This window comes from Colobus angolensis, unplaced genomic scaffold, assembly GCF_000951035.1.
Source record: "Colobus angolensis palliatus isolate OR3802 unplaced genomic scaffold, Cang.pa_1.0 Scaffold31, whole genome shotgun sequence".
Lineage (NCBI taxonomy): Eukaryota > Metazoa > Chordata > Mammalia > Primates > Cercopithecidae > Colobus > Colobus angolensis.
This window is the reverse complement of record NW_012116377.1, coordinates 5,764,572-5,790,749: the sequence shown is the minus strand read 5'-3', so window position 1 is coordinate 5,790,749 and position 26,178 is coordinate 5,764,572. Positions and strand designations below refer to the sequence as shown.

At 47.8% G+C, this 26,178-nt stretch overlaps 1 protein-coding gene across 3 annotated transcripts in view; it reads right to left on the bottom strand.

Annotated features, from left to right (window-relative positions):
• Window positions 1-26,178, bottom strand: part of MGLL (monoglyceride lipase) — a 132,075-nt gene that overhangs the window by 13,812 nt on the left and 92,085 nt on the right. Inside the window, exons 4-7 of one of the 3 annotated variants that reach the window (XM_011950733.1) lie at window positions 19,372-19,508; window positions 17,991-18,101; window positions 12,815-12,892; window positions 7,549-7,638 (exon numbers count right to left, since the gene is read on the bottom strand). In XM_011950733.1, the coding sequence (XP_011806123.1) occupies window positions 7,549-7,638; window positions 12,815-12,892; window positions 17,991-18,101; window positions 19,372-19,508 (416 nt within the window). The remainder of the gene's footprint in view (window positions 1-7,548; window positions 7,639-12,814; window positions 12,893-17,990; window positions 18,102-19,371; window positions 19,509-26,178) is intronic. The other 2 variants (XM_011950734.1, XM_011950735.1) reach the window with 2 other exon arrangements.

The window sequence follows — 26,178 nt, the reverse complement described above, 5'->3', positions numbered from 1 at the left end:
TGCTGGGATTACAGGGATGAGCCACCGCACCCAGTCCTAGCATCTGCTTTTAAGAGCAGTGAGCTAGGAATGGCTCTGCAGGTCACAGCTCTGGCAAATGGGGAAAGCTGTTTGCATAGCCCAGCGCCACCACTGTCTGCTCCCCCAGGATTCCTTCTGCAGGGCTCCAGAGTCTTCACAACCAGAAGTGACGCAAAAAGTCAACCTCTCTTTGTCCTTTGGAGTGGAGGGCCCTGGAATGTGGTTCTGAACACAGAAGTGCTCCTGGGTGACCACCAAGGGAAAGGAAAAAGCAGCCACCACATTCTCCACCTTCTCACAGGCTCAGGGATTTGAGGAATAATAAGAGAAACAAGAAAGAATTCCCGGGTCTTGCAGGATCACTTTCATAACTGCTGATCACAGAATAGCAAAATCATGCAATCTCGCGTCTTAAAATCAAACGGTGACAACTGTGGAAACTGGAGCATGGACTAGATCGAGGACAACAAGGGGGAATGACTGTTAACTTTTCCTAAATGTAAAAATGGCATGGGGTCCTGTGTGAAAGCCTCTGTTTTGAGTCCTTCCTCTTGGGCAACCCAGGCTGAAGTATTCAGGCGCATTCAGGATCATGGTGTCTGCAGTTTACTTTCATATGGTTCAGCCAAAACAAGGTATCCACTTCATGACATTGGATTTGGCAACGACTTCTTGGACATGACACCAAAAGCATAGGCAACAAAAGAAAAAGAGATAAACTGGACTACGTCAGAAAGAAAAAACCCTTATGCTTCAGAGGACATTATTGGCAGAGGGAAAAGGCAGCCCACAGAATAGGAGAAAATATTTGCCAATTATATTTGTATATGGGGTTAATAACCAGATAAGGGGTTAATATCCAGAACATATACAGAACTCCTGCAACTTAACAACAAATAACAAACAACACAATTAGGAAATAAGCAAAGCAAACAATGGGCCAGACAATCCTAAGCAAAATGAACAAAGCTGGAGGAATCATGCTACCCAACTTCAAACTATATTCCAAGACTACAGTAACCAAAACAGCATGGCACTGGTACAAAAACAGACACATAACCAATGGAACAGAATGGAGATCTCAGAAATAAGACTGCATATCTACAACCATCTGATGGTTAACAAACCTGACAAAAACAAGCAATGGGAGAAGGACTCCCTATTTAATAAATGGTGCTGGGAAAACTGGCTAGCCATATGCAGAAAATTGAAACTGGACCCCTTCCTTTCACCATATACAAAAATTAACTCAAGATGGATTAAAGACTTAAATGTAAAACCCAAAACTATAAAATCCCTGGAAGAAAATCTAGGCAATACCATTCAGGACATAGGCACGGGCAAAGATTTAATGATGAAAATATCAAAATCAATTGCAACAAAAACAAAAATTGACAAATGGTATCTAATGAAACTAAAGAGCTTCTGCACAGCAAAGAAACTATCATCAGAGTGAACAGACAACCTACAGAATGGGAGAAAATTTTTGCAATCTGTCCACCTGACAAAGGTCTAATATCCAGAATCTACAAGAAATTTAAACAAATTTGCAAGAAAAAAACAACCCCACCAACAGTGGGCAAAGGATATGAATAGACACTTTTTAAAAGAAGAAATTTATGTGGCCAAAAACATATGAAAAAAAGCTCAACATCACCAATCATCAGAGAAATGCAAATCAAAACCACAATGAGATACCATCTCATGCCAGTCAGAATGGCGATTATTAAAAAGTCAAGAAACAACAGATGCTGGTGAGGCTGTGGAGAAATAGGAACACTTTTACATTGTTGGTGGGAATGTAAATTAGTTCAACCACTGTGGAAGACAGCAGAAACACCATTTGACCCAGCAATCCCTTTGGGTATTACTGGGTATACACCCAAAGGAATAGAAATCATTCTATTATAAAGATACATGCACACATATGTCTACTGTAGCACTATTCACAATAGCAAAGACATGGAATCAACCTAAATGCTATTCAATGATAGACTGGTTAAAGAAAATGTGGTACATATACATCATGGAATACTATGCAGCCATAAAAAGGAACAAGATCATGTCCTTTGCAGGGACATGGATGGAGCTGGAAGCCATTATCCTCAGCAAACTAATGCAGGAACTGAAAACCAAACACCACATCTTCTCATTTATAAGTGGGAGCTGAACAATGAGAACATATGGACACAGGGAGGAGAACAATACACACCAGGGCCTGTCAGGGGGAGGGGCACAGGGGGAGGGAGAGCATCAGGATAAATAGCTAATGCATGTGGGGCTTAATACCTAGGTGATGGGTTGCTGGGTGCAGTAAACCACCATGGTACGTGCTTACCTGTGTAACAAACCTGCACATCCTGCATGTGTATCCTGGAACTTTAAATTAAATTAAATAAAAAAAAAAAAAAGAAAAACAATAGACAAGAAATGGGAAAAAGAAAAGAAATGGGCAAAGGATCTGAACAAACATTTCTCTAAAGAAGACATACAAGGTCCCAGCACAGTGGCTCACGCCTGTAATCCCAGCACTTTGGGAGGCCGAGGCGGGCGGATCACCTGAGGTCAGGAGTTCAAGACCAGCCTGACCAACATGGAGAAACCCCATCTCTACTAAAAATACAAAATTAGCCTAGCGTGGTGGCGCACGCCTGTAATCCCAGCTACTCAGGAGGCGGAGGCAGGAGAATTGCTTGAACCTGGGAGGTGGAGGTTGCAGTGAGCCAAGATCACACCACTGCACTCCAGCCTGGGCGATGAGAGAGAAACTCCGTCTCAAAAAAAAAAAAAAGAATAAGACATATAAAAGGCCAAAAAGCACATGAAAAGACACTCAGCATCACTAACCATTAGGGAAATAGAAATCAAAGCCACACTGAGATGCCACTCCATACCCATTAGGATGGCTACTATCAAAAAACACAACCTAACAAGTGTGGGCAAGGATGTAGGGAACCGTTGAGCACTATTGGTGAGAATGTGAAATGGCACAGCCACCGTGGAAAACGGCAGCGTGGTTCCTCCAAAATTACCAGCGGAATATGACCCAGCAATCCCACTTCTGGGATTCCCACATACATACCCAAAAGAATGGAAGTAGTGTCTGGAGTCGATATCTGCACCGCCACGGGCATGGCAGTGTTATTCACCTCTCAGCTGAGAGGTGTCTTTGGGAGAGCTTTGCTTAGGCTGTGTTCCCGCGGGAGCCCAACCAAGCCCACATCTTCTTTCTTTCCTCCACTGCCAAGGCCCTACAACGTGCATGTCCCATGTACCCACAAAGGTACTTGAGAAAGAAGCTCAGATGGGCCTGCTGGACACAGAGAACTCCTCAGCGTGTCCTGTATCTTGCTGGCAGCTGGGGCTTCCCTGACAGTCTCTGCAGTCCCTGGTTTTCTGCTGCCATTAGAGCATCCAACTTCCAGGACCTGCCTCTCGTGAGCTCAGAGCCATCTCTCCCAGCCTTGGTGGCTGGCAGGAGTGGGGCTGGGAGCAGGTCCGGAGCTGGAACATCTACAGAGGGTGGTGCAGGGCGCAAAAGCAACACAGAGCAATTCACACGCTCCCTCGCCACCACCCCACATGGAGCCATATGCCCAAGAGACTTCCTAGTCCTGTTGTTTTTTTAGGGCATTGGGAAATTTTTAGCTGCAAATACTGGTAATAAGACTGTCTCAAATAGACAAGTATGCTGTGGGGAATGTAAGTGATGAACGATGGAGAGCCACAAAATAAAATCTGCTAGCCAAACCGAGTTTGCTGGAAGGTTCTTAGCTCATTCTTGGAGGGAACTCCCATGGGAGGCTGTGTCCTGGGGACAGGGTGGGAGGCTGAGGCCCATCTTCAGCTGTGGTTACGTTTAAGTCGAAGGCCTCAGCACGCCTGAGCTTTCCGAGACCCGGCAGGAGCCTTCTGAGGGCCTCTGGGCAGCATGGGTGCAAGACAGGCAGGCAACAGGGGGACCTGGAGCTGACTCCCCGACATTGGGCACATCCAAAACACCAGGCAGGGCAGACAAGAAAGGAAGCTGAGTGGCCACTCCTTACGGCACCTGGGTGCTCAGAACTCAGCATATGGCCTGTCTGAGGGAATATAAACTGGCAGATGCACAGGGAGGGCCTCCAGGGTATTTATAAAGAACAGAGACTGGGCTCTAGAAGACAAGTGGCCTGAAGAGACAAGCAGCTGGGTTTCCTAGCGCAAGGTGTGCTCAGAGTCATGGCCTCTTTGCCTCCTGCCTCCACCCCTTCCACAGCCTGGGAGAGGAAGCAGTGCATTCCGCCTGAGTATGTGGATGGCTGAGGGCACGGGCAGATGCTGAGCAACCTCTCCTCCTCACCTCCTCCCACAGCGTCCTTGGCCATAGAACTCTTTAGAATCACACTCAAGGCTTCTCAGAGTAGGAAGGGATTCATCACATTCTGATAAAGCCTTTTTGGGGGGGAATGATTCTGTATTCTGATGTGCTGATCAGGGTCCCTAAATGCATTGAGAAACATAGTAAATGTCTGTGTAGCAAGTTCTTTGTTCCTTGGGTTTGAGTGCCAAGGGCACTTGGCCCGGAGTGTGTTCTTGGGCAAGTGACTTGCCCTCTCTGGGCCCACACTTCTATAACTACAAATACTGGTAACAAGACTGACTTCCTGGGGTCATGGTGAGACCAGAAGGGCTCTAGTGTCTGGCACAGAAGAATGATGCCATCATTGTGCATTGGGTAGTGCTGAGACAATAAAAAGTCTTCTCATGCCTTTTTTCCTGAAGGCTTCACACATGCAGGGAGAATGTGGCTCTATAAGGTGGCAGCTGCGGGGCAAGGCAAGTGAAGAGAACCTGCTAGCAGTGCTGGGTGGGTTGTGAGAATGCTTGTCACAGCAAACACCAAACATTCTGCTTTTGACATTCCGGCAACAGAGCCAACCTGCTTCCCTTCAGAGAGAATTCCAGATCTTCCCTGGGACCTGTGCACCCTCCAGTCCCAGGCCCCTGCACCCTCGATTGCCGGCCAGTGGCCCATCCCCCGTAGTCCTGCTCACTCAGCTTGTTAGGCAAACATTTCTTTGCGGTTTGAGGCTTTTATAGCTGCAGGGTTCCATGGGAAATGTCTTAGCTAAAGATGTGCCTCAAGACACCCTGATGTTAGATGCCTTTCCCAACACATTTTCCCCTTGGCGTTGCTATTTTTAAAGCTCAGCAGAACGTTCAGAGGGAGATGCAGAGCTGCAGCAGGAGAGGGAGGGAAAGTCATGCTCTTGATTTTTTCCGACTGCAGTCCAGCTTTGGGGCTGACCGGCCACCTCCCTTCCTCATGTCTTCTCAGCAGGGACATTTATTAGTGTTTCTAAATAACTGATGACCTGGCCAGCCAGAAGCCTGAGGCAGGAGGGCTCAGACAGGGGGCTGTGGGTGGGGCAGGAACAGAGGAGGGGAGCCCCACCAGGCGCTTCTGTCCTGAGTAAGGCTGAGGAATTTCTCATTATTGCAAAAAGGAGAGAAAAGATCTGAAATTGGATGCTTTTAAACAGAGAGGGTTTGGAATCTCTTTTTAGTACCTCTTTTTTTCTTCCTCTTTGCCCATGTATTTTCAGGTGTTCAGATAAACAACTTGGATTTGCACCTGGGTGCCTTGTCTCAAAGGGAGACCCCTCCCTCCCTGATCCATCTTTCTCAAACCTACTGTTGTCCTGGCACCGCTGCTACAAAGATCACTGGTTTTACCAGAGACCACACCTTCAAGCTAGAGCCATTGTGAGGGATGCAGGCAGGTGCAGGAGCCCCTGCCCCACACTCAGTTTCCCTGACAAAGTGGGTCCCATACACAGAGCAATGGCCATGGGATGTGTGGACCAGCAATCAATTGTAAAATAGGAAACAGAGCTTAATTATCATAATTACTAGCTTGAGGGAGGCACCAAAGCATGGACTTTTGAATAAAATGGGCTAAAATCCCACCTCTGCCCCTGACTAGTTGTGCAATCTTGAACAGGTTATTTCACCTCTCCAAGCCTGTTTCTTCATCTGTGAAATGGGCTAAGGCCTATCTCATTCATGTCAGGATTAAATCAAACAGTGTATATTTGGCTTTGGTCCTTCTAGGTTCTAAAGTTGTGCTCTTTTACCGTATGAATCTGCTTTTTGGAATTAAAGATTTTTCCTTTACTCAGATATTCTTTCAGAAAGACCAGGGGCCACACACTGGCCCCTGATGGGCCCAACCTGGCCCCAAGATGTGAGTTTGGGAGGCACTGTGGGCTTTAGAAACCAAATTATATTAGAATTTTAAATTAATGTGGATGGGTTAAACAGATCAGATGCCCTCTGGCTCCGCACAGGCTTCACGGCTCGCTAGAGTCTCGCACCAGTCTGATTTTTAAGCAGTTGGCCCTAAGAGGCCTGGGAGTTTCAACCCCTGATCTAGAAAGTCTCTTTCCTACACACCACGGGCTATTCCTCCTGAGTTGCCCACTCTCTAAGTGACTCAGAGGGCCAGGAGGCCACATTTCATAATGAAGCTAGAGTCCAACAGCCCACAGAAGTTTGGGAACATCCCCAGAATGCCAGAGCACTGCACTCCACTTCCCAGGGCCCTTTAGGGAGCCAATGATTCAATGATTTCAAACTCCTAAAGCAAGAGGGCAACTAAGGCAGAAGAGTGGCAAACTTATTTGCTTATTCATGAAGATAATTCTGGTGTCTTCTGGATGCTTCCTACCCACTAGCTGCAAACCCACAGGAACTCTCTCCCATACCTAGACAGAGCACAGCTAGAGACCACACCTACCCAAGTTCCCAGGCTAGCCTCACCACTGGCTGACCCCAGGCAAGTCCTCCCACATTATGGGGCTCAGTTTGCTCATCTGCAATATGGGTCTGTCCTTCCTTTGCTACCACTATTGTGAATTACTCCCAGGGATCCCCTTCCTCTACTCTCAGTGGGTGGGGATGATACTATCCCCCTTTCCTGGACAAATAATCTAGGCCTGGACAATCAGTGAGTAAGAATCAGCCCTGAGACTTTTGCTGGAAAGAGATGCTGTTTTTCCACTGGGGTTGCTCAGGGAAACCTGCTGGTGGCCCTCTTGGCCTTCACTGGGGGAAAGCCTGTCTGGGAATGAAGCCAAACCAGGGGAGATGAGAGCTGGGGAGAGACCGATGGAGAATAAGACTTTCAATGCCCTGGATTCAGCCATGTCTGAAGCCTTCAGTTCATTCACCACAAAATCCCTGCTTTTGCTTAAATCACTTTGACTTGGGTTTCTGTCTCTTGCAACCAAGAGACTTGACTGGTACACACTCAACTTCCACTGTCGGCTCCTTTCATGTTTAGAACACAGCTCAGGCATCATAGCCAACCCACCCTTTTCACCCAAACCTGAAGCCAACCATGTCTCATGCACCACTGTGTGCTCGTCACTTTGCACGAGGCCTCGGTGAAAGGGCAGTAGAGAATGCCAAGGCTGGAGCCAAAACTCTGATTCCCTATGGGGGCAGCCACCCAAGCTATCCCTGGGGTTTCGGAAAGCCTCTCACCTCTGTCTTATTCCGAGAGAGCACGCTGGAGTCGATGGGCCCGAGGGACAAGTTTGGCAGCACAAGGTTGAGCACTTTCGCAGCAAGGACCTAGCCGGGGAGGGAAAACAAGAGCTGTGAGTACAAGTGGCATCCACGCCCGGCTCTTCCGCAGTGACAGTTTATAGTACATTAAGGAGAGTGACGCCCAAACTGAACATCAGCCAGGTTCATCTCCCAAGCCTGCATCCTCAAGCCTGCATGCCCAAGGACTCTCCCTTCTGACTCAGCCTCTATTCAGCCTGGCTCTGCTCCACCTGGGGGAGCTGGCCAGGCAGCCACCATGCCCAAGGCGGGAAGTCGTGTCTGAATTTTGCCCACTCTATACCTCCCCATGATCACTCATGGGTTGTAATTTTGCATCACTGGCAACAGCTGTCCGGGCTGAGCTCTGGCACCCAGGCCATTTCTCTGGGGTACTGAAAATACACGGCAGGCGCAGAATCACCCAGATCAGCTGAGCACGAAGCAGGACAGCACGTAAGGGCCCACAGGAACCACACAGAGGATCTGTGCATCCATTTATCTTGCGGGGAAGTAGAAATAGCACCATCCCGATGAGGAGGCTGTGTGGCAGAGGGAAGGAGAGCTGGGTTTGATTCCTAACTCTGCTGCCTCGTGAACATGGGCTGGGATCTCCACATTGCTGAGCCTCCGTTTCCTCAGCTGCCAGTGGGACCTTGACCCTCCCCCAGGGGACCATGGGGAAGGTGAATAACACCCTGTGTGCAGAAGCCCACAGAACACAGCAGGAGCTTAATACATGCTCATTGAACTTGAGCCTGATTCAGGCCCAAACCTTTCCACCCCCTCCCCCTTTTCTCCTTATGGATCTCTTATTTTCCCGGGAAAACAGAGAACCCAGATCTCACACTTCTGCCTTCAGAGAGGGACTGTTTTCACTTCTGCAATGTGCACAGACATTTGGGGGTGAAAGATGCTATTTCAAAAGTGAGCCGTGAAATGCTGAAATTAGAATCGGATGGAAGGTGGCAAGCAGTGAATTCTCAGTGCACATCAAGGGCACAGGGCCCATAGCTCAGTACCCTTGGCAGAGGGCAAGGGCACTCATGGGCACTGAGGAAGCACCTTCTGGTGCATTGGGCACAGTTTCCCGATTTTTTTTTTTTTGAAACATAGTCTTGCTCTGTTGCCCAGGCTGGAGTGCGGTGGCACAATCTCGGCTCACTGCAACCTTCACCTCCTGGGTTCAAGTGATTCTCCTGCCTCAGCCACCTGAGTAGCTGGGATTAAAGGCACGCGCCACCACTCCTAGCTAATTTTTGTATTTTTAGTAGAGATGGGGTTTCACCATGTTGGTCAGGCTGGTTTCAAACTCCCGACCTTGTGATCTACCCGCCTCGGCCTCCCAAAATGCTAGGATTATAGGAGTGAGCCACGGTGCCTGGCCAGTCTCCCGATCTTTACAAAAACCCTGGGAGGTGAGGCTTCATCTCCACTGAACAGGTAAGAAAATGGAGGCTCAGTACCATGAGGTCCATGGGAGGGGCCCTGGGCTGGGGGGCCACTTTATGTTCTTATGCCATATGGCCTGGATTACTCTGTCTCTGTCTGCCGCTGTCTGTGTCTCTCTCCACAAATGTGACCCAGAGCTCTAACCTTCCCGTGGGTCTCAACACCAGCGGCCGCCAATGTTCTTTTAGGGGACAAGATTGCTGTGCTTGCCCACCCTCCCTGTAGGCCAGGGCTAGACCTTCCTGTGTCCTTGGCCTGCACAAGTGCGGCGTGACCGCCCACCACGATTGTTTCTCAACCATCCAGTATCAGGCAGACAGCAAAAAACGGGCTTTTCTCCTAAAGGGCTTTGCTCCACGTGCATGAACCTATTCAGAGTTCCATGTGGTCAACTCTCCTTTTCTCAAATGGTAGAAATCAGTAATTTCTTCTTAGTGCAAAGGCGGCAGCCCCCTGCCTCTGAGGAGGAAGCTCACTGCCCTCCAGCCTTGGCATCCAGGCAAGCAGATCGCATTCTGCAGCTGCTACTGTGCCAGGTGCTTTGCTGAGCCCTGGGGTCTGACTTTGACCGTCTAGTGTAGAAGCATGTGGCAGCCTGACTTCGAGCACTGTGCAGGGGCATGGTGTGTCTGCATAATCAGAAGCCTTGCAGCGTGGCTGTGATGGGTCAGGAACATTCAAGAGTCCAGGTGGTGTCGTGGGCCAGAACAAATCTGGGAAAGGAAAACTTGGAATTCTGGGAACTCTGCACAAGGATTGGGGTATTTTCAAACATGGATCAAATGTCTGTGAACTCCAAGAATTGGGAGCTCATCTGCATTGGGATCTGTGCTTTCAAAGGTTAAAACAATCTAAAAATGAGAAAATGGAGTGGATCAGTGCATAAAGGCAGTGGGCTGTGGCTCTGTGGCCTTCACTAGACTCTGGCTGTGTAAGGACGAGTGTTCCAGGGCCTTAGCTCTCTCCTCCAGCAGTAGTGATCAAGGGCCACACTGTGACGGAAGACTTCTGTGTTCCACAGTTTTGAAGAACTCACTTCTAGATATTCTGCTGTTCTCAGTACCCCATCACTTCTCCCTGACGCTGACAGTGTGTGTGTCCATGAAACATCACAAACACCTCCTCCCAGTGCTGCCCTGAGAGATTCTGATTGTACTGGCTGAAGTGGGGCCCTGGCATCAGTGCCTTTTTAAAGTTCCTTAGTGATCCTGTGTGCAGCCAGGGCAGACATGGGGCTGCCAGCTATGGGGGGATCTCCGCCACGCTCAGGAACCGCAGTAAGGCTCTGTGTGACAGGATGGTGTGCAAATGCCAGGTTTGCAGGCGCTGCTCCCAGGTCAGCCCACCTGCCTGCTGGGGCCCACACAGCCTTCTCAGGGACATGGCTGTTTTATGTAAGCCAGCTTCCTACCTATTCCCTGACCAGATGGCTCAGAGCCAAGAAAAGGCCCAGGGACCCAGCACCTCAGCAGTGCCTGCCACAGAGGTGAAAGCAAGAGACCACCCAGCATCCACGCCATTTCGTCCAAGCCCACCACCAGATTTCTCATTGTGTCACCATTTGTGTTTTGAGGACCCATCACCTGATTCTGTGGGGACCTGGGCCCGGAGGTGCTGGTCCATCTTCAGGATCGGTCATTTGTGAAGACAGACTTACCTTCATCCTTGAACATATGTTTCTGCTGCTGGCACCTCTTAACCCAAAAGTTTTATACCAAAAAGCAACAAGGCCTCTACTTCCAGGCTCTGGAGAAGATGCTGACAGCTTAGGATCAGTGCCTCAAGGATCAGCACAGCTCGAGCCATCCTTGAAGTGGTTTCACAGGGGATGGGGAAGGGGGAACAGAGAGCTAGAGAGAGCCTGCCTCCAGGAGAGAATTACAGCAAGCCCTATTCTGTCCTCTCACCCAGCAAGCCTGATTTTCTTCCTCCATGAACAGAGGAACTTTTGCAGTTAAAGGAAGCTTTTAAGAAAAGAGCTTCATAGGAAAAAAAAAAAAAAAAAGAGGAGAGCCACTTCCTGAGAAGTATTTGCTTTAGAAAATGAACAATGCAAGGGGCTGCTCCCTGGAGGGAAGGAAGTGATTCCTGGCAGCGGAATGCCTCACCATCCCCTTCCAGGTACAAAGAGCCAAGGCCGGGGAGGCCTCCCCCTCCTATCGCTGTGAATGATCTATTGCTGAAAGCGCAAACAGGAGATGTGGGGAGAGCACATCCTGCTCAGGAGTGGAGGCAGAAGGTGACTTCCGCTGCATGCATCCAGCTGAGCGTTGGCTGCCCAAGGACTGATGGGGCAAGCAGCCACCTTGCTCCCCTAAAGGAGCTGCTGCCAGCAGGTTCAGGATGAGGGAATGTGCCTAAAAGGACAAGCTTGTAACAGTAAAACTCCCGTGGCTGATGGTGTAGATGAGGCACTGGTGTCCTAGTGATAATAACTGGTTGTTCTATCACGAATGTAGACGGAGGAACACGCCCTCCAGGAACGCCTGGTGCAGATTCTGCAGACTTTTCCCAGTGAATGCGCACACAGGCGTGTCCTGGCACTAAATCCCTAGGAATGTCACCCCAAGAACAGAAAGGTCTCAGTGCATAGATGGTTGCTGAAGCCCTGGGTGCAAATTACACCAGAGAGAGTGTACAAAGAGGCAGGAGGGGACCCGGCTGGATATACCATTCACAGGAAAGGTACAGAAAGAGAAACCCATGAAGGAGACTTCTAGAGTCCTGGGATTCCCTTAAAATGATCTGTAATTCTCTGTCTTCCCAGGAAGATGGAACCGTCTGTACTGTTCTGTTCCTTCAATCCATTTGGCGTATGGTAGAGGGCACAGCACACCCGTCCCAACATCCCAGGGCCTCCCTTCTCAGTGTGGTCCTCACACCAGCAGCACCAGTAGCTCCAGGGTCACCTGGCTTCTGGGTCAGGGTCTGTAGCTTTGCAGGGCTCCTGGGCATTCATGTGCGTGGTGAAGTTTCAGGGGCTGGCAGTGTGTGTGTCCATGAAACACCACAAACACCTCCTCCCAGTGCCGCCCTGAGAGACTCTGATTGTATTGGCCGAAGTGGGGACCTGGCATCAGTGTCTTTTTAAAGTTCCCTAGTGATCCTGTGTGCAGCCAGAGCAGAAGTGCTTCTGACAGGCACTGGCTAGGATGGGGGTGCACACATCCACGCAGGGCAAGCTGCCCTTTCAAAGGAGCCACCATAAGAGATGTTTGCATGCCTTGATCTTCAGCTCTTTTTCTAAAATTGCATAGTAAGTTCCAAGCTACATTTCCAGCAAGACTCAATTGTGTAGAGGCAAAACTTTTAATGATAACTTCATGACTTAAAAAAAAATTAGGTGTTTAGCCTCTTCCCCACAAAAGCCCCAAGAAAGAGGAGAGCTGCTATGCAGGGGCAGGATGCTTTGAACAACTGCAAAAGAGATCCCCTTTCCCTGCTGCTCTTTTAATATTTGTTGATTTCATGAGCCTAATCTCTCTTGAAGGAGGAAAGGGTAGGATGGGAGTAGAAAGAGCTACGCAGAGGAAGTGGATTGATTATGTATGAAGGAAGGCAGAACGGTTGCGCAGGGGACATTGAGGTCACATGACGAGGAAGCAGTGGGGAAGGAAGAAGTCATGGCAGGTCCCACACCTGGATGGATCACATTGCCAAGGTTGATCAGATGACTGCTGCTCCCGCTCTCCCACAACCTCCACCCTGAGCTGTGAGCACACCAGGGAAGCCTCAGAGGGGAGTTGCTCACCCAAAAAGGACTTGGAATCCAAAACCGTAACGTTCTTGATGCCTTTTCCATCGAGTGTTTCAAAATCCCCGAATAATCCTACAGGAGCGTTGAGAGAGCCTTGGATCCAGCTCAGGAGAGAGGAGCCCCTGCATGGCTCCCCCACTGAGGTGAGACCCCCTGTACCTGCCCCATGACCCTGGCAGAGCCAGGTTTGTGCAACCACACAGCTCCCAATTATGCCAGCTCAACTCAGACCCCAGGGGTCATCACCTGAGGATAATCTGGGATCAAAACCCATGACAAATGGCTAGACAGTCACTGGACCCCAACCCCGGAAGAGACAGGTGATGAAATGGCGAAATCCGACTCGGAGACATGAGGCAGGCACATTTGGATTTGAACTTTGATCCTGAATCCTTGAGAAAGTCTATGATCTCAGTTTCTTCATCTATAAGACAGGGATAATTAAACTAACTCTGAAGGGACGCTGGGAGAGCCGCATGAGACCCAACTGCTCTGGAGCAGGTCCCTAACTCTCTTCCTGGCTTCTGGCCCTAAGGAGAGGCCCAATAAATAGGTGTTGGTTGACTGAAGGAGTGAGCAAATGTCATTCAAAGTAGAGACTTCAGGAAAAGCACGTGACATGCAGATTTGCAACAAATGACGCAGTCGCCCACAAACAGGGCAACTCTCCCACAGCTGAAGTCAACATCTTGATGAACAAGAGGCTTGAGGGGCGTTCCTGCTACACCATCGTGCCTGTCACTTTAAATACTAGAGACAGGCACAAATGCCTTTATTGATCCAGAAGGTTTTAATGGCTCCCTGTGATCATTTCTAAGTGAATTTCACTTCTGCCAGTGAAAGCGTTGCCATGAGGAAGGCAATTACAGATGCTGTTTCCTAAGTGGCTCCCGCAGGCTGACTTGTGCGCAGGAGGCTAGGACCCTCCTGCTTTCCGCAGGGCGGCACTGTGACAAAGGTCATGGGACGGCCATGTGGGGGACACAGCAGGGACCCTCGGGGTTGCACCAGATTTTCTTGAGAGCGAGAGGACACCTTAAGGCAGTCCTAAAATAGAAAGTGCTGCGATCCTTTGCCAGTGACCCTCGCTGGGAAGGCCAGGATACTTGTTTTCTGATAGATCAGGGACTCACCAAAGATATGTGGCAGGAGGCTTGCTAGGAAGACAGCTGGTTCCTGGAATCACATGTGTCTAGAAAGCCCAACACCTAGCTATTAGCTATTAGAGAGCAGGTGCCCACAGGACAGAGGTGAACTAACCCTCATGGCGGCTCATTGCTGCTGCCCAAAGGGCCAGTGCATAGCTAAGTTCCGGGATCCTGGGTCCAAATTCACCTGAAGCTTGAAAGAGTGGCCATGTTCAACTCATTTCCCCTCCATCCCTGCAACCTCCCACTGCCCCAAGGGCCTTCTGGATTCTATGGCTAAAAACAGATGAGTGACATTCAGATGGGAGCGGGCTCTGTCAAGGGAAGCTGTGGATCTCAGGTGTGTTTTGGGGTGAAAGGGAGTCTCCTGGCATGCTCGCTGGCCTGAGCTCGTGCTCAAGCTGACCTTGAGCAAGGCATTTGGCCTTGTTTCCTTGTCTGTAAATTGGGAATAATTTCCCCTCCTTCCAGGGCAGTGCTGGAGAGGAACAGAGACAATGCATGTCAGGCACCGAGTACTAGGCTCTCAGTGGCAATCCCCTTCTCCCTACTGGGCGAAGTGCCCTTCTTGGCAGGGAGTGGAAGTATCTTGAAGCACTGGCTGACTCCTGCATCCCTGCCCCGGGAACCCAAGGGCAACCTTGGCAAACAGGGAGAGGTCATTTAGCACGATTACTCTCCGGTAGGCTGAGACCCCCATCCCTCAAGCTTAGCCCAGGGGGATTTTTCTCTCCCAAGAGGCTCCCGAGAAAGGAGGGGGCCTGCAGCCTGTAGTTGCTCCTGAGTGCTGTCCCAGACAAGTGAGGGTGGGAAATCCCGAGGAGTGCCTGGAGCTTGACACTCTTCCAGCTGAGGGGCCACAGTTCCACCTCTGTAGCCAGGCACGAACCGCGAGCCACAGTGAAAACCCCACGGAGCAACCTCACAAACAGCCAGATGTGTTCTGATGCGTGGAGTTTTTGTTTCTGAATTTCTGCCTCTGCCACTTTCTCTGCGAAACCACTTTCTCAGCAGAGACAATGTTTGGGGCCCCCCATCCATCCTCATTGTCTCATCTCCAGGCTAAATATATCCCAGCTTGTTGAAAACTAGCATCCACATAAGAACCAGATGGTGGCGAGATTTAGGAGGGTGGGGGCGATCTGGAGTTCTCACATTGCAGGAGGTGGGGGCTGGCTGTCTTCCACAGGCCAGGCTGTACTCATAGACTGGGCGTCTCGTGCTGCCCCTTACTAACTAGGGGAGTTGCTCTAGAAGGTGCCTGGTGCCGGGAAGCTGTTGAACGGCTTGATGGATTGAGCACTGTCTGAGGAGTCAGGAGGCTGGGTCTTGACTCTGCTCTGCTGCTACTCACAGCCACACTCAGGGAAGCCCTTCACCCCCACCACCAAACAGATTTCCCATCCAGAACGCAGGAGGGAGGAGGTGGGCTCTAGGAATTGTTCCATCATTGAGGCTCATAAGAGCGAACAACTAGAAATGACCCCAGGGCACCCTCCCTAATCCAGGACCTATCCCTGCAGTGGGACCCGTGGTAGGTCCTGATGGGGAAGGAGCACCAAAAGGTTGCTAAGCAAAACCACAAAATAAAACCCAAAACCCACAACAACAAACACACCAACCAAAAGAACAAAAGCAAACACAGAGTACCCCCGACATGTATGGAGCAAGCTCCCATTTGTGTGAAGAAGAACAAATGGAGTGAGCATTGATGGGAGATGCAGAGACTCTCGCTGGTACCATGGGTTGCTGCCCATGCCAATGGGGAGAGAGACTCTCCCTGCATCCTCTTTCATATCTTTTGAATTTTGAACCGTAGAAATGTCTTATTCTTAAAACTTTTAAATTACATTAAAAAATAGATCCTGTGAGACTTTCAGGAAGGTTGTCAGATAAGACTAGAAAATGTGCCAAGAGTGATGAAGCCTTCCAGGGGCAGGGTGGACGAATGCATCATGGACTTTGTCAGCCAAAATTGCCAGAGATGCAGGAGCAGCAACAGATTTCAGGGAGTGGAGGCTGGGCCCTCAAGTCTGGGGCAAAGGGAAACCTAATTTGTCTTGGTTAATAAGAGGAGACCTGTGTTCCCCCAGGGGCAGCTGGCTCCTGATGTCACAAGGTGATCCATTTGCACAAGGCTTTGAGAGGTCACAGTGGTGGCCTTGCCCAGAAGTGCCCCCTCCCCTGGTCAGTATGGAGCCCAGGGGGCTCTAGGAGGAAACCTTGTTCGTTCCACCTCCAGGACCACCTGCCAGGGTACCCCTGGTGCACTTTATCTGAAAAGTCCTGCAGTCCCTGGCTTTTCTGCAAGGGGAAAACACCGATTGCAGAAACATCCATTTTCTCCCCTGGGGAAATATCCTAGATGGATTCAAACCCATCACAAGGGCTGCACAATCCTGACCAGCCATTCATCCTTCCTAAGCCCAGGTTTTCCCACCCGGAAAGTGCTGCTATAATCTGCTCCTGGGCTGGAGGGGAGTTAAGTGAGACAATGCCTGGGAGAGGAGCACAGTGCATGCCTGGCATTGGCTGAATTTTGCAGACCTGCATACAGCAAATCTCATGGAACGCAGCAGGAACGCCCCTGATGCTGAGTCTGGGCCTGCTTATTCTACTTAAATAATTAGAACCATAGTCACGGGAGATGTTGAGTAGGTCATGCCTCCCCCCGCACATTTCAATGATGAAGTAGTGCACATCCAGGCATTGTGATGCTAAGGGACCTCACTCTGTGACAGACCCCTGGTACTGTCCCACACTGCACTGAAATTCACTCATGATAGTCGATTTCAGTAAGTCCATGATTTCCTTAAACTGGAGTAAAATTCAAATGAGATATCATCCATCTCTCTTGCAAACTAAATAAATCATCGTTCTCTGGCTAAACTATCAGATAGTCCCTGATTTCTCTTTTGCCAAGACCAGCCCCATTTCACATGGCTGAGATTTTCTGTATTTAATTGAAAGACTGTCTCTAGAGCCAGGAGCAAGTCTGTGGTCATGGGCTGAAGGAAACCCTTTCAGGATGTTGTTATAAGGTTTCGTTCCCTGTGCTCTGTTGAGGAGAGTGGGGTAGGGGAATAAGAGCTAATGTCATTATTTAAATGATCCCATAGTCCATAGGGTAAGCCTGTGGGTGATGGCTGCCCAGCGCACCTGGCCCCATGACCTACTGCCTCCCCTCTTTCTCTTTTGAGAGTCTCTGGAACTGGCTCATGAGGCAGCAGCCCCTGCCCAGCACTGGGGATGAGACTGAGGATTCCCTGTGGATACACGGATTCTCCACCCTCACTGGGGCTATGCATCTACCTTAAGTCTGATGATCCCAAGGCCGGGTCTAAACCAATACCTTGTCAACAAGCCAGAGTCACAAGCAAGCAGCCCTGCCGAGGCCACTGTTTTCATCTCCTTTCTCAGGGACAGAAGGTGCCTGCTCCACCTCTAGGTATCATTTGTTGGTTCATTTGCCTTGGCAAAAGCAGCCCAGAGTCCCAGCACCTAACGGGGTATGTCATTCCTATGGGTCATTCCAACCAGAAAAACAAAATGACGGATCCCTAACAGTCAGAGGTCGAAAGTGCCTGGGGCGGAGGAGTAAAGCAGTGAATGCGACTCCGTACTGCAGTTAGGAGCACCTGCAGTTCCTCTCACTGCTCACTTTCTGCTGAAGTTGGCAAACAGTCAATGAAAAACAGCCCAGGCCTTGAGTGTGACTTGTTAGCAAACGTGACTTTGTTGGACTAATAACAAGCCTAACCTCTTCTCCTTTTAAAGTTCATCAATAAAACATGCACCAACAGGAAGGCATTATCCTTTTGTCTTGGGGGAAAATGGCACCTGCCTTTAGAAACTACAGAACTCCGGTGGCAACAGTGTGGGATATTTGTCCAAACCCTTACGCAATAGTGTCTGAGGTCCAAGGATGGCCTTTGGCCCTTTTACACAGACTCAGGCTACAAGTGCAAGCCCCATGTCCCAGGAAACCTGCAGGAATTGTACAGACTGGAAAGTCCTTTTACCTTGAAAGTTGTTGCAGATTCAGGATTGGCAAGAACCAGAGGTGAAATGAGTACCATGCCGGCGAAGTGACCCGGCCTCTCTGCGGCCGTGAGGATGGCGATGGCACCTCCCTGTAATGCAGAACGGGCAGAGCTGCTGTGTTCGGCTTGCACCAGCGCACACGATTCTAATAAACATGACCAATGCCGTAATTCTAATAAACATGACCAATGCAGTCCTCTTAAGCTGCAGTCCTGGCCAAGAGCCCTGAGGAGGACTACCTTGGAAGAGGCACCATCAAATGTTGGATAAACTAGATCTGCAATTATTTTATTACACATGTTTTTTTCTCTGGGTTTTCCAAGAGCAAACATTTCAGAGAGTTATAAATAAGGTTCCTGCCTGTGGGCCGCAAGTTAAACAATAACACATTCCCACTTCATTTCGAGCCCAAAGCTGGCGGAACCCCAATTCATCCATCCCAACAGGCTTAATAGGAGAGTTTTTTTTTTTTTTTTTTTTGGTGGGGGGTAATGTGATCATAATAATAGATTGCTATACTATACTTTTTCCTGGTTTAGTAAAGGTCCTAGAAATTTAAATTCCAAGAAAAATGGGAGTGAATGTGGATGGTGCTGGAGAGAGGCCTCACCTGTTTGCTAAAGCACAAAGGTGCTTAAAAGCAAGGGTTGCAACTGCAAATGCTCACAGGGGCCGGGCAGGTAAGAGAAACTTAAGGACAGAGCCAGGCAGTGACCAAGGGGCGAGAGGCAACGCCTACCCTGGTGAAATGTCCCCAGGGATATAAATTCAAGCAGTTCGATATCTCTTGGTCAGCCAACCAGCCTACTTTTTCTGTAGGTAGATTTGACCTGGAGGCTGCCGGTTTAAGGATCCCGATTTAAGATTACATTTCCTCCATTACATTTTGAGATGATATTTGCTCGATTTACATATTTAAAAGGTGGAAGGAGTTGGAATAAGCTTTAAGCAATTTTTTCCAAGGGGACCCTTTGTCCCTAGTTATCATTCAATGCTGAAAAAAGCACACAAGGTTTGGGGACATTTTTTGTGCTTCTTATTGATGAAGGAGCCTCCTCCAAGAAGTGGCTCTTAGTAGCCTCACTATGAAATGGCACCAAGTGGTCCAAAGAGCGTTGAGAGAAAGATCAGTTTTCCAAAAGGCCACGTACTCAAGCTGCTCCGTAAGGACCGGCTGGCAGCCTCCCTTGTTTCCTAAGCACGGAATCGCCCAGGAACTCCAAGTGCAGTGCACAAAGGGAGACATCATGCCAGCAGGCAGAGAGCGGGGGGAGGGGTGGGGAGTCAGGGCCACCCCCTTCCCCCTGCAAGGCTGGAAGCCAGGGTGGATCTGATGTGGGTCTTCTGTGGTCTGCTTACCATGGAGTGGCCCAGAAGGAAGACAGGAAGCCCAGGGTAGTCTTTCTGCATGGAATCCACATGCTGCAACACATCTCTGACGAAAACGTGGAAGTCAGACACTACCATCCTCTCCCCTTCGCTCTGTCCGTGGCCAACTGGAAAGGAATGGGAGATGAGAGAGAGCTGCAGTTACCAGGTTGACTCCTGCCCAAGCCCAGAGGTCTCCTCACTGCAGTCACCCGCCTCTCTCTCCTGAGCGCCTGAACGTGTCACCTCATTTAACCCTTTCCAGCCACTCTTGAATGTTGGAATTCTTCTCCCCACTTTTTATGGATTATGAAACTGAGGCACAGAGTGGTTGAGGAACATGCTCAAGATCACACCACTAGGAAGCAACGAGCCAGGGTGTAAATACTACAAAGCCTCCCTTGGGGTTGGTTTCCAAGGAAGGGAAAAAGGATAGGTGCACAGACAGCCTCAGCATGCCTAGTTTTCTGCAAAGTGGCCAGGAGTAAGACGAAGACGGCTCAGAATTTTCCTGCATTTTCCCTGTTCCTTGCCCCTGGCAGCTGTGCCTGAATATTGGCCTTTCACCAGGTAGAGTGGTACACTTAGCCCCTCATCTTACAGCTTTATGTGAAGATAACATGACAAACATAAAATAATATGCAGTCATCGGGTGTACTTGCCAGAAAGCTCTCGACGAAGCTGCAGTGAAACTAGGTCACACTCTCTCCCTCTTGGGTTTAATCTGTCACCTATTTGTGCTGTTCACCCCCTTGTTCTTTCCTCAGGGCCCTCCACTTTCTCCCTCTTTGAAGGACATCAGTCGCTATAGAAACAACTCACTGGCTGTGGCTTCACATTCAGGCCGAAAGCAGCTGTGATGGTTTGAAAATTGCAAAAAAGAAAGCGCTTCTGGAGAACTGGGACCACACAGCCAGAGGGGCTGCCCAGACCTTCCCTGCTGAGAGCCTGAAGCACTCATTAAGCCTCTGCCACCTCTGGGGAGGCTGCTGCACTAATAACGGCCACCACCTGGAACTGACAGGCTGCCCAGACCTCCAGCTTGGAGACCCTCCTGCTGTCAGGCCCCAAGCTCCTGTGTTTCCCACTGGCCCGTCCCCCGCACCCACCTTCCCAGCCACCATCCCATGGTCTCTTTGACCATCCCACTGGGCCCGGGGGTCCCACTACCCTCTCAGCAACATTCCCCTTTCCCTTGCCCTTCTGAGTATTTTTCTCTTTTAAAATTTATTTTTACTTTTTACTGTGCTATCATATCCATAACATAAATTTTGCTGTTTGAACCATTTTTAAATGTACAGTTCAGTGGCATCAAGGACATTATTGTGCAACTCTATATTTTTTCACCTTCCCATGCTGAGACTCCACACCTATTGATATGGGTTGACTTGTGTCCCCCAAATCCATATGTTGAAGCTCTAACCCCCAAGATCTTGGAATGGGACCTTATTTGAAGACAGGGTCTTAAAAAACGTGATTAACTTAAACGAGGTCCTTAGGGTGGGCCCTAATCCAAATGACTGGTGTCCTGTAAGGAGAGGGGATTACAACCCAGATAGAGGGAAGATTATGTGAGGATGCAGGGAGACGGTGGCCATCTACAACACAAGGAGAGCATGCAGGAGAAACCAACCCTGCTGATGCCCTGATCTTGGACTTCCAGCCTCTGGAACTGTGAGACAATAAATGTCTGTTGTCGAGGCCCCAGTCTGGGGTCCTTCATTATGGAAGCCCTGGCAAACTCATACTAGCTATTAAACCCCAACTCCTATTTCCTTCTTACTCTCTCTTCCCCCAGACCCCTGGAACCCTCTATTACACTTTCTGCTTCTATAAATTTAACTGCTCTAGGGACTTCATTTGAGTGGAATCAGGTCATATTTGTCCTTTTTGTATCTGGCTTATTTCACATAGCACGGTATCTTCAAGGTGCATCCATGTAGTCATGTATGTCAGAATTTCCTTCCTTTATAAAGCTGCATCATATTCCATTCTGTGGATGGACCATGTTGCGTTTATACATTTATCTGTTGACGGATATTTGGGCTGTTCCTGCCTTTTGGTTATTGCAAATGATGCTGCTGTGAACATGGGTGTGCAAATCTCTCTTCAGGTCCCCGTTTTCAATTCTTTGGGGTATATACCCAGAAGTGGTGTTGCTAGGTCAGATGGTGATTCTGTGTTGAATTTTTGAGGCATGATCCCCCATATCCATGTGGAACATCTGTCTGCACACAGCCCCTGCTCCTCCGCTGAGCCAAGGCAACACCAGGGCTGCCCAGTGACAGGCTCCCTCTTCCCACAGGCTTGGTCTCCAAACAAGTTCATCTGGGCATCTCTTCTGTATGTTTCTATGCTCCCAAAACTTGCAATGCTACCTCATAACCCTGGGGACATAGTATCACTCATCTTTTTTGAAAACAAGGGGACAGTCCAAAACTGCCCTCTATGTTGGAAGCATTCCCCTTTCTGATTCCAACCACTCCCAGCCCAGCCTGCTCCCCATGTCAGCTACATCCCTGTCCTCCCTCCTTCATCCACAGCCTGCAAGCCGCCCTCTTCCCTCCCTCTTCCCCTCCCCCTTAAGGGGTGATTCACACTCATGGCCCTTTCCCCACCTACATTCTCTCTCCAGCCCTGGAGGCTCCATGCAACCCTCAGCTGAGTCCACCCCAGTGGGCCTTTACCCCATCCTCTTCTGAGCTCTTGGCTCACTCAGCACCACATGCTCCTGCTGACCTTGTCATGGGGTGTGCCTGGAAATGGACTTCCTTGGCTCTCCTCCTTCTCATCTGGCTGTGTTGTCTTTGTCTGTTTTCCTCCCTGGCTAATTTCTGTACTTATTCATTCATTCATTCATTTTTAATTTAAAAATTGCATCTCAAAAGACACTTGATTCACATGGTACAAAATCAAAGTGATATGAAAGATGTACACTGACGGTCCCTTTTCCACCTCCTCCCATCCACCCAATTCCCCATCTTCCCCTAAACTCTTCTCTTAGTGTCTCAGCCTCTTTGTAAGCAAATACAAATACAAATCCTGATTTTTACCCCAGTCTTAAACACAAAGAAACACATAACAGATCCTGCTCTGTGTGGGGCTTTGTTCACTCGACACTATATCCTGATCTTCCAATGTTTGAAATAGGGCTCCTCCCCAGCTTCTTACTACAAAACTTTCAAATGAACAAAAACACTGAAAGAATACGTTGTTATCATTTTATTTGCTGTATATATACACATTTATAATATAAAAATGGCTGAATCTTGTAAGAGTAAGTTGCAGGCTGGGCAAGGTGGCTCATATTTGTAGTCCCAGTGCTTTGGGAGGCCAGGGTGGAAAGATCGCTTGAGCCCAAGAGTTCGAAACCCACCTGGGCAATATAATGAGAGATCCTGTTGCTAAAAAAGAATTTAAAACATTAACTGGGCATTAGTGGCGTGGTGGTGCACACCTGTAATCCTATCTACTTGGGATCACTTGAGCCTGTGAGGTTGGGGCTGCAGTGAGCTGTGTTCGCACCACTGCACTCCAGCCTGGACAAAAGGGAGACTCTATCTCAAAAAAAAGAAAAAAAGAAAAAAAAGATAGTGAAAGATAGAGAAGAAAGAAAGAAAGAGAGAGAGAAAGAAAAGGAAGGAAGGAAGGAAGAAAGGAAGGAATGGAGGGAGGAAGGAAAAGAAAGCAAGAAAGAAAGGAGGGAGGGAGGGAGGGAGGAAGGAAGGAAGGAAGAAACAATGGACAAATCTGGGTAAAGAATCTACAGGGGTTCTTTATACTATTCTTGCAAACTTTCTTTGAAGTTGAAGGTACTTCCGAATAAAAAAGTGTTATAAAAATCATCCATAAGTACTATAACATTTCACCCTAAACACTTCAGCATGCTTAGTGACATTCTCTTCATAACTACAATACTATTTTCCTGCCTAAGTAAATTAGCAATAGCTCTCTAATATCATCTAATATACAATCTAAATTCAAATTTCCCAGTTGTCTGCAAGTATTTTACAGCTGGTGTTTTAGAACCAAGATGTAAAATTCATATGCTGTATTTGTTTGCTATGTTTCTTTAGTCTTAGAGAGGCCAGGCTAGTAAATGCCCCATATCCTGTATCTGATTGTTTCCCCTCATGGTGTCATTTGGCTTGTTCCTGTGTTCCCATTCATTATCAAGAACTTCCCCCATTCCTCAACACAAATGTACCAGGCTCACCTTATACTTTCCTTGTCCCAGACTTGGAATTAACCATTTCTCCAGGGAGCCCCAGTTCCTTTCAGTGTTTAAAAATCAAGATTTAAAGTTGGGAGTGTCCAATGCAACCGAGGTGCCCTTGCTTTCATGCCCTTCATTAGGCAGAGCTGGAAAACTTAACTCTTTTTTTTTTTTTTTTTTTACGTGAGACTTAAGAAAACTTAATTCTTAAAACACATGAGTCCATATAGATATTTTCAACTATGAATCAATGTTCTGGCTAGGCACAGTGGCTCATGCCTGTAATCCCAGCACTTTGGGAGGCCAATATGGGCAGATCTCTTGGGCCCAGGAGTTTGAGACCAGCCTGGACAACTTGGCAAAACCCCATCTCTACAAAAAATACAAAAAATTAGCCTAGCATGCTGGTGCACACCTGTAGTCCCAGATACTCAGGAAGTTGAGGTGAGAGAATCGTTTGAGCCCAGAAGGTCACAGCTGCAGTGAGCCATGATCATGCCACTGGGCTCCAGCCTGGGCAACAGAGCAAGGCTGTCAAAAACAAACAAACAAACAAAGAAGGAGAAATCAATGTTCTAAAGTTTTCTCTTACCTTCTATGATTTTGTATTTTATCTATTTTCTTTGGCACTGAAAATCTTGGTTCCTAATAGCATTAACATATTTACTTATAGCATAGTGTCAAAATTACAATACCAATATTGCCACCAATAATAAGCCTATGGCAAGAAGCTAGAATTGCTTTGCATTTTTTTGTCTTTAGAATATAGTTCAATAATAATATGACCAGAGTATTCAGTTTGAAGTTCAAATTCTTACAGACAGGTTATAATTATTTTCTCTGTGTGCTTATGTTACTAATTTGATAATTAGATGCATTAATTTCAAATTAAATTTCTTTCCAATTATAGGTTTTTCCTTTTTGCTTTTCAATTTAATTTTCTTTTCCAAATATGAGAACATGTATCTGATACAACGGTCAGAAATATATTTAAAAATTCATCCAGTGAAGTCTCACTTCTACCCCATCTCCTCCATTTCCCCGCTCGTTCCCTGGGGTTAATCATTCTAATTATTTTCTGTTTTTTTCCTCTAATCATTTCTTTTTGCAAAAATAAGAAAACTACCTGTTTATCCATCCATCCATCCATCCATCCATCCACCCATCCATCCATCCATCCATCCATTTATCCATCTAGTCTATCATCTATCTATTCTCTGTCTAATCTATTTATCCATCTACCCATCTATTCTTATTTTTCCTCCTTTCTTAGTTAAAAGATAGTACGCCACACATCCTACTCTAGAAACAGTCTTGTCTATTTCTGGATTTCTACCAGGTTTTTTTTCACCCACGTTTAACATATTCTGGAGGTCACTCTGTGCCACAGACCCCAGACCTGCCTCCATGCTGCCTTACTGCTGCGTAGTACGCCTCTGTGGGGGTGAACCGTAGTTTCTTCAAGCACTCTCTCATTGGAAACATTTGGATTGTATCCAAGCTCTTATTTATTAAACACTTGGCTGCAGTGGATAAACTTGGACTATTTTATGTCATCTGCATGTTGGTGTATCTTCAGGGTATGTGCCTAGATGCAGGATTGCTTAGCTGAAATGTAAATGCATATGCAATTTTTGTAGGTATAACCAAATTCCCCTCCATATGGGAGTGTCACATTTCACTCTATGAGTGAGATGCCAGAGAGGGTCTCTTTCCCTTGGCGTGACCAGCAGACTGTGTGTTTGGCATTTAGGTTGTTGCTCATGTGATAGGAGACAAAGTGGGGTTGAACATCTCAGATTTTAAGAGCCATTACTTCTTTTTTGGTAAACTGAGTATTCATGTCCTTGCTTATTTTTTTCTGTAGGGGTTTTGCATCTCTTCTTGACATTTAGGAGCTCTTTGTACATTAGTTGGTCATTTGTCTTTTGGCTTTCTTTACGTTGTATTTAGCCAAGCAGAAGAATTCTTATTTTTGGTTTCTTTTGAGATTCTTATTTTTGATTAGTCAAATTATCAGTCTTTTCATTTTATGGCTTCTGAATTTTGATTCTTGGTGATGAAGGCCTTCCCCACTCCCCAGTTACAAAAGAATTCAGCCATATTTTCTGTGACTTACATTTCTTTTGCAGTATAATATACATGACCTAAAACATTAACCAGTTTACATGTACAGTTTAGTGGTATTAAATACATTCACATTCTTGTGCAGCCATCACCGCCATCCATCTCTAGATATAGTTTCATTGTTTTATATTCTAATCTTCGACCCATTTGGATTTTGTCTTGGTGTCAGGTTACCAGACTTTTTTTCAATTCAGAAAATTCACCACACATAAAATGAACCATTTTAAAGTGTACCAATTTAGTGGCATTTATTGTATCCACAGTGTGGTTGCAACCACCATCTATAGGAAGTTCCAAAATGCAGACGGTTCGTAATTGTCTCAGCAGAATTTATGAGCAAGTCCTTCACTGCTTCACTGAATTGCAGTGTCATCCTTATCATGTGTTAAAGTTCCCTTTTCACTGGAACCCAGTCTATTTCTGGATTTCCACTCAGCTCCGCTAGTTTGCTTATT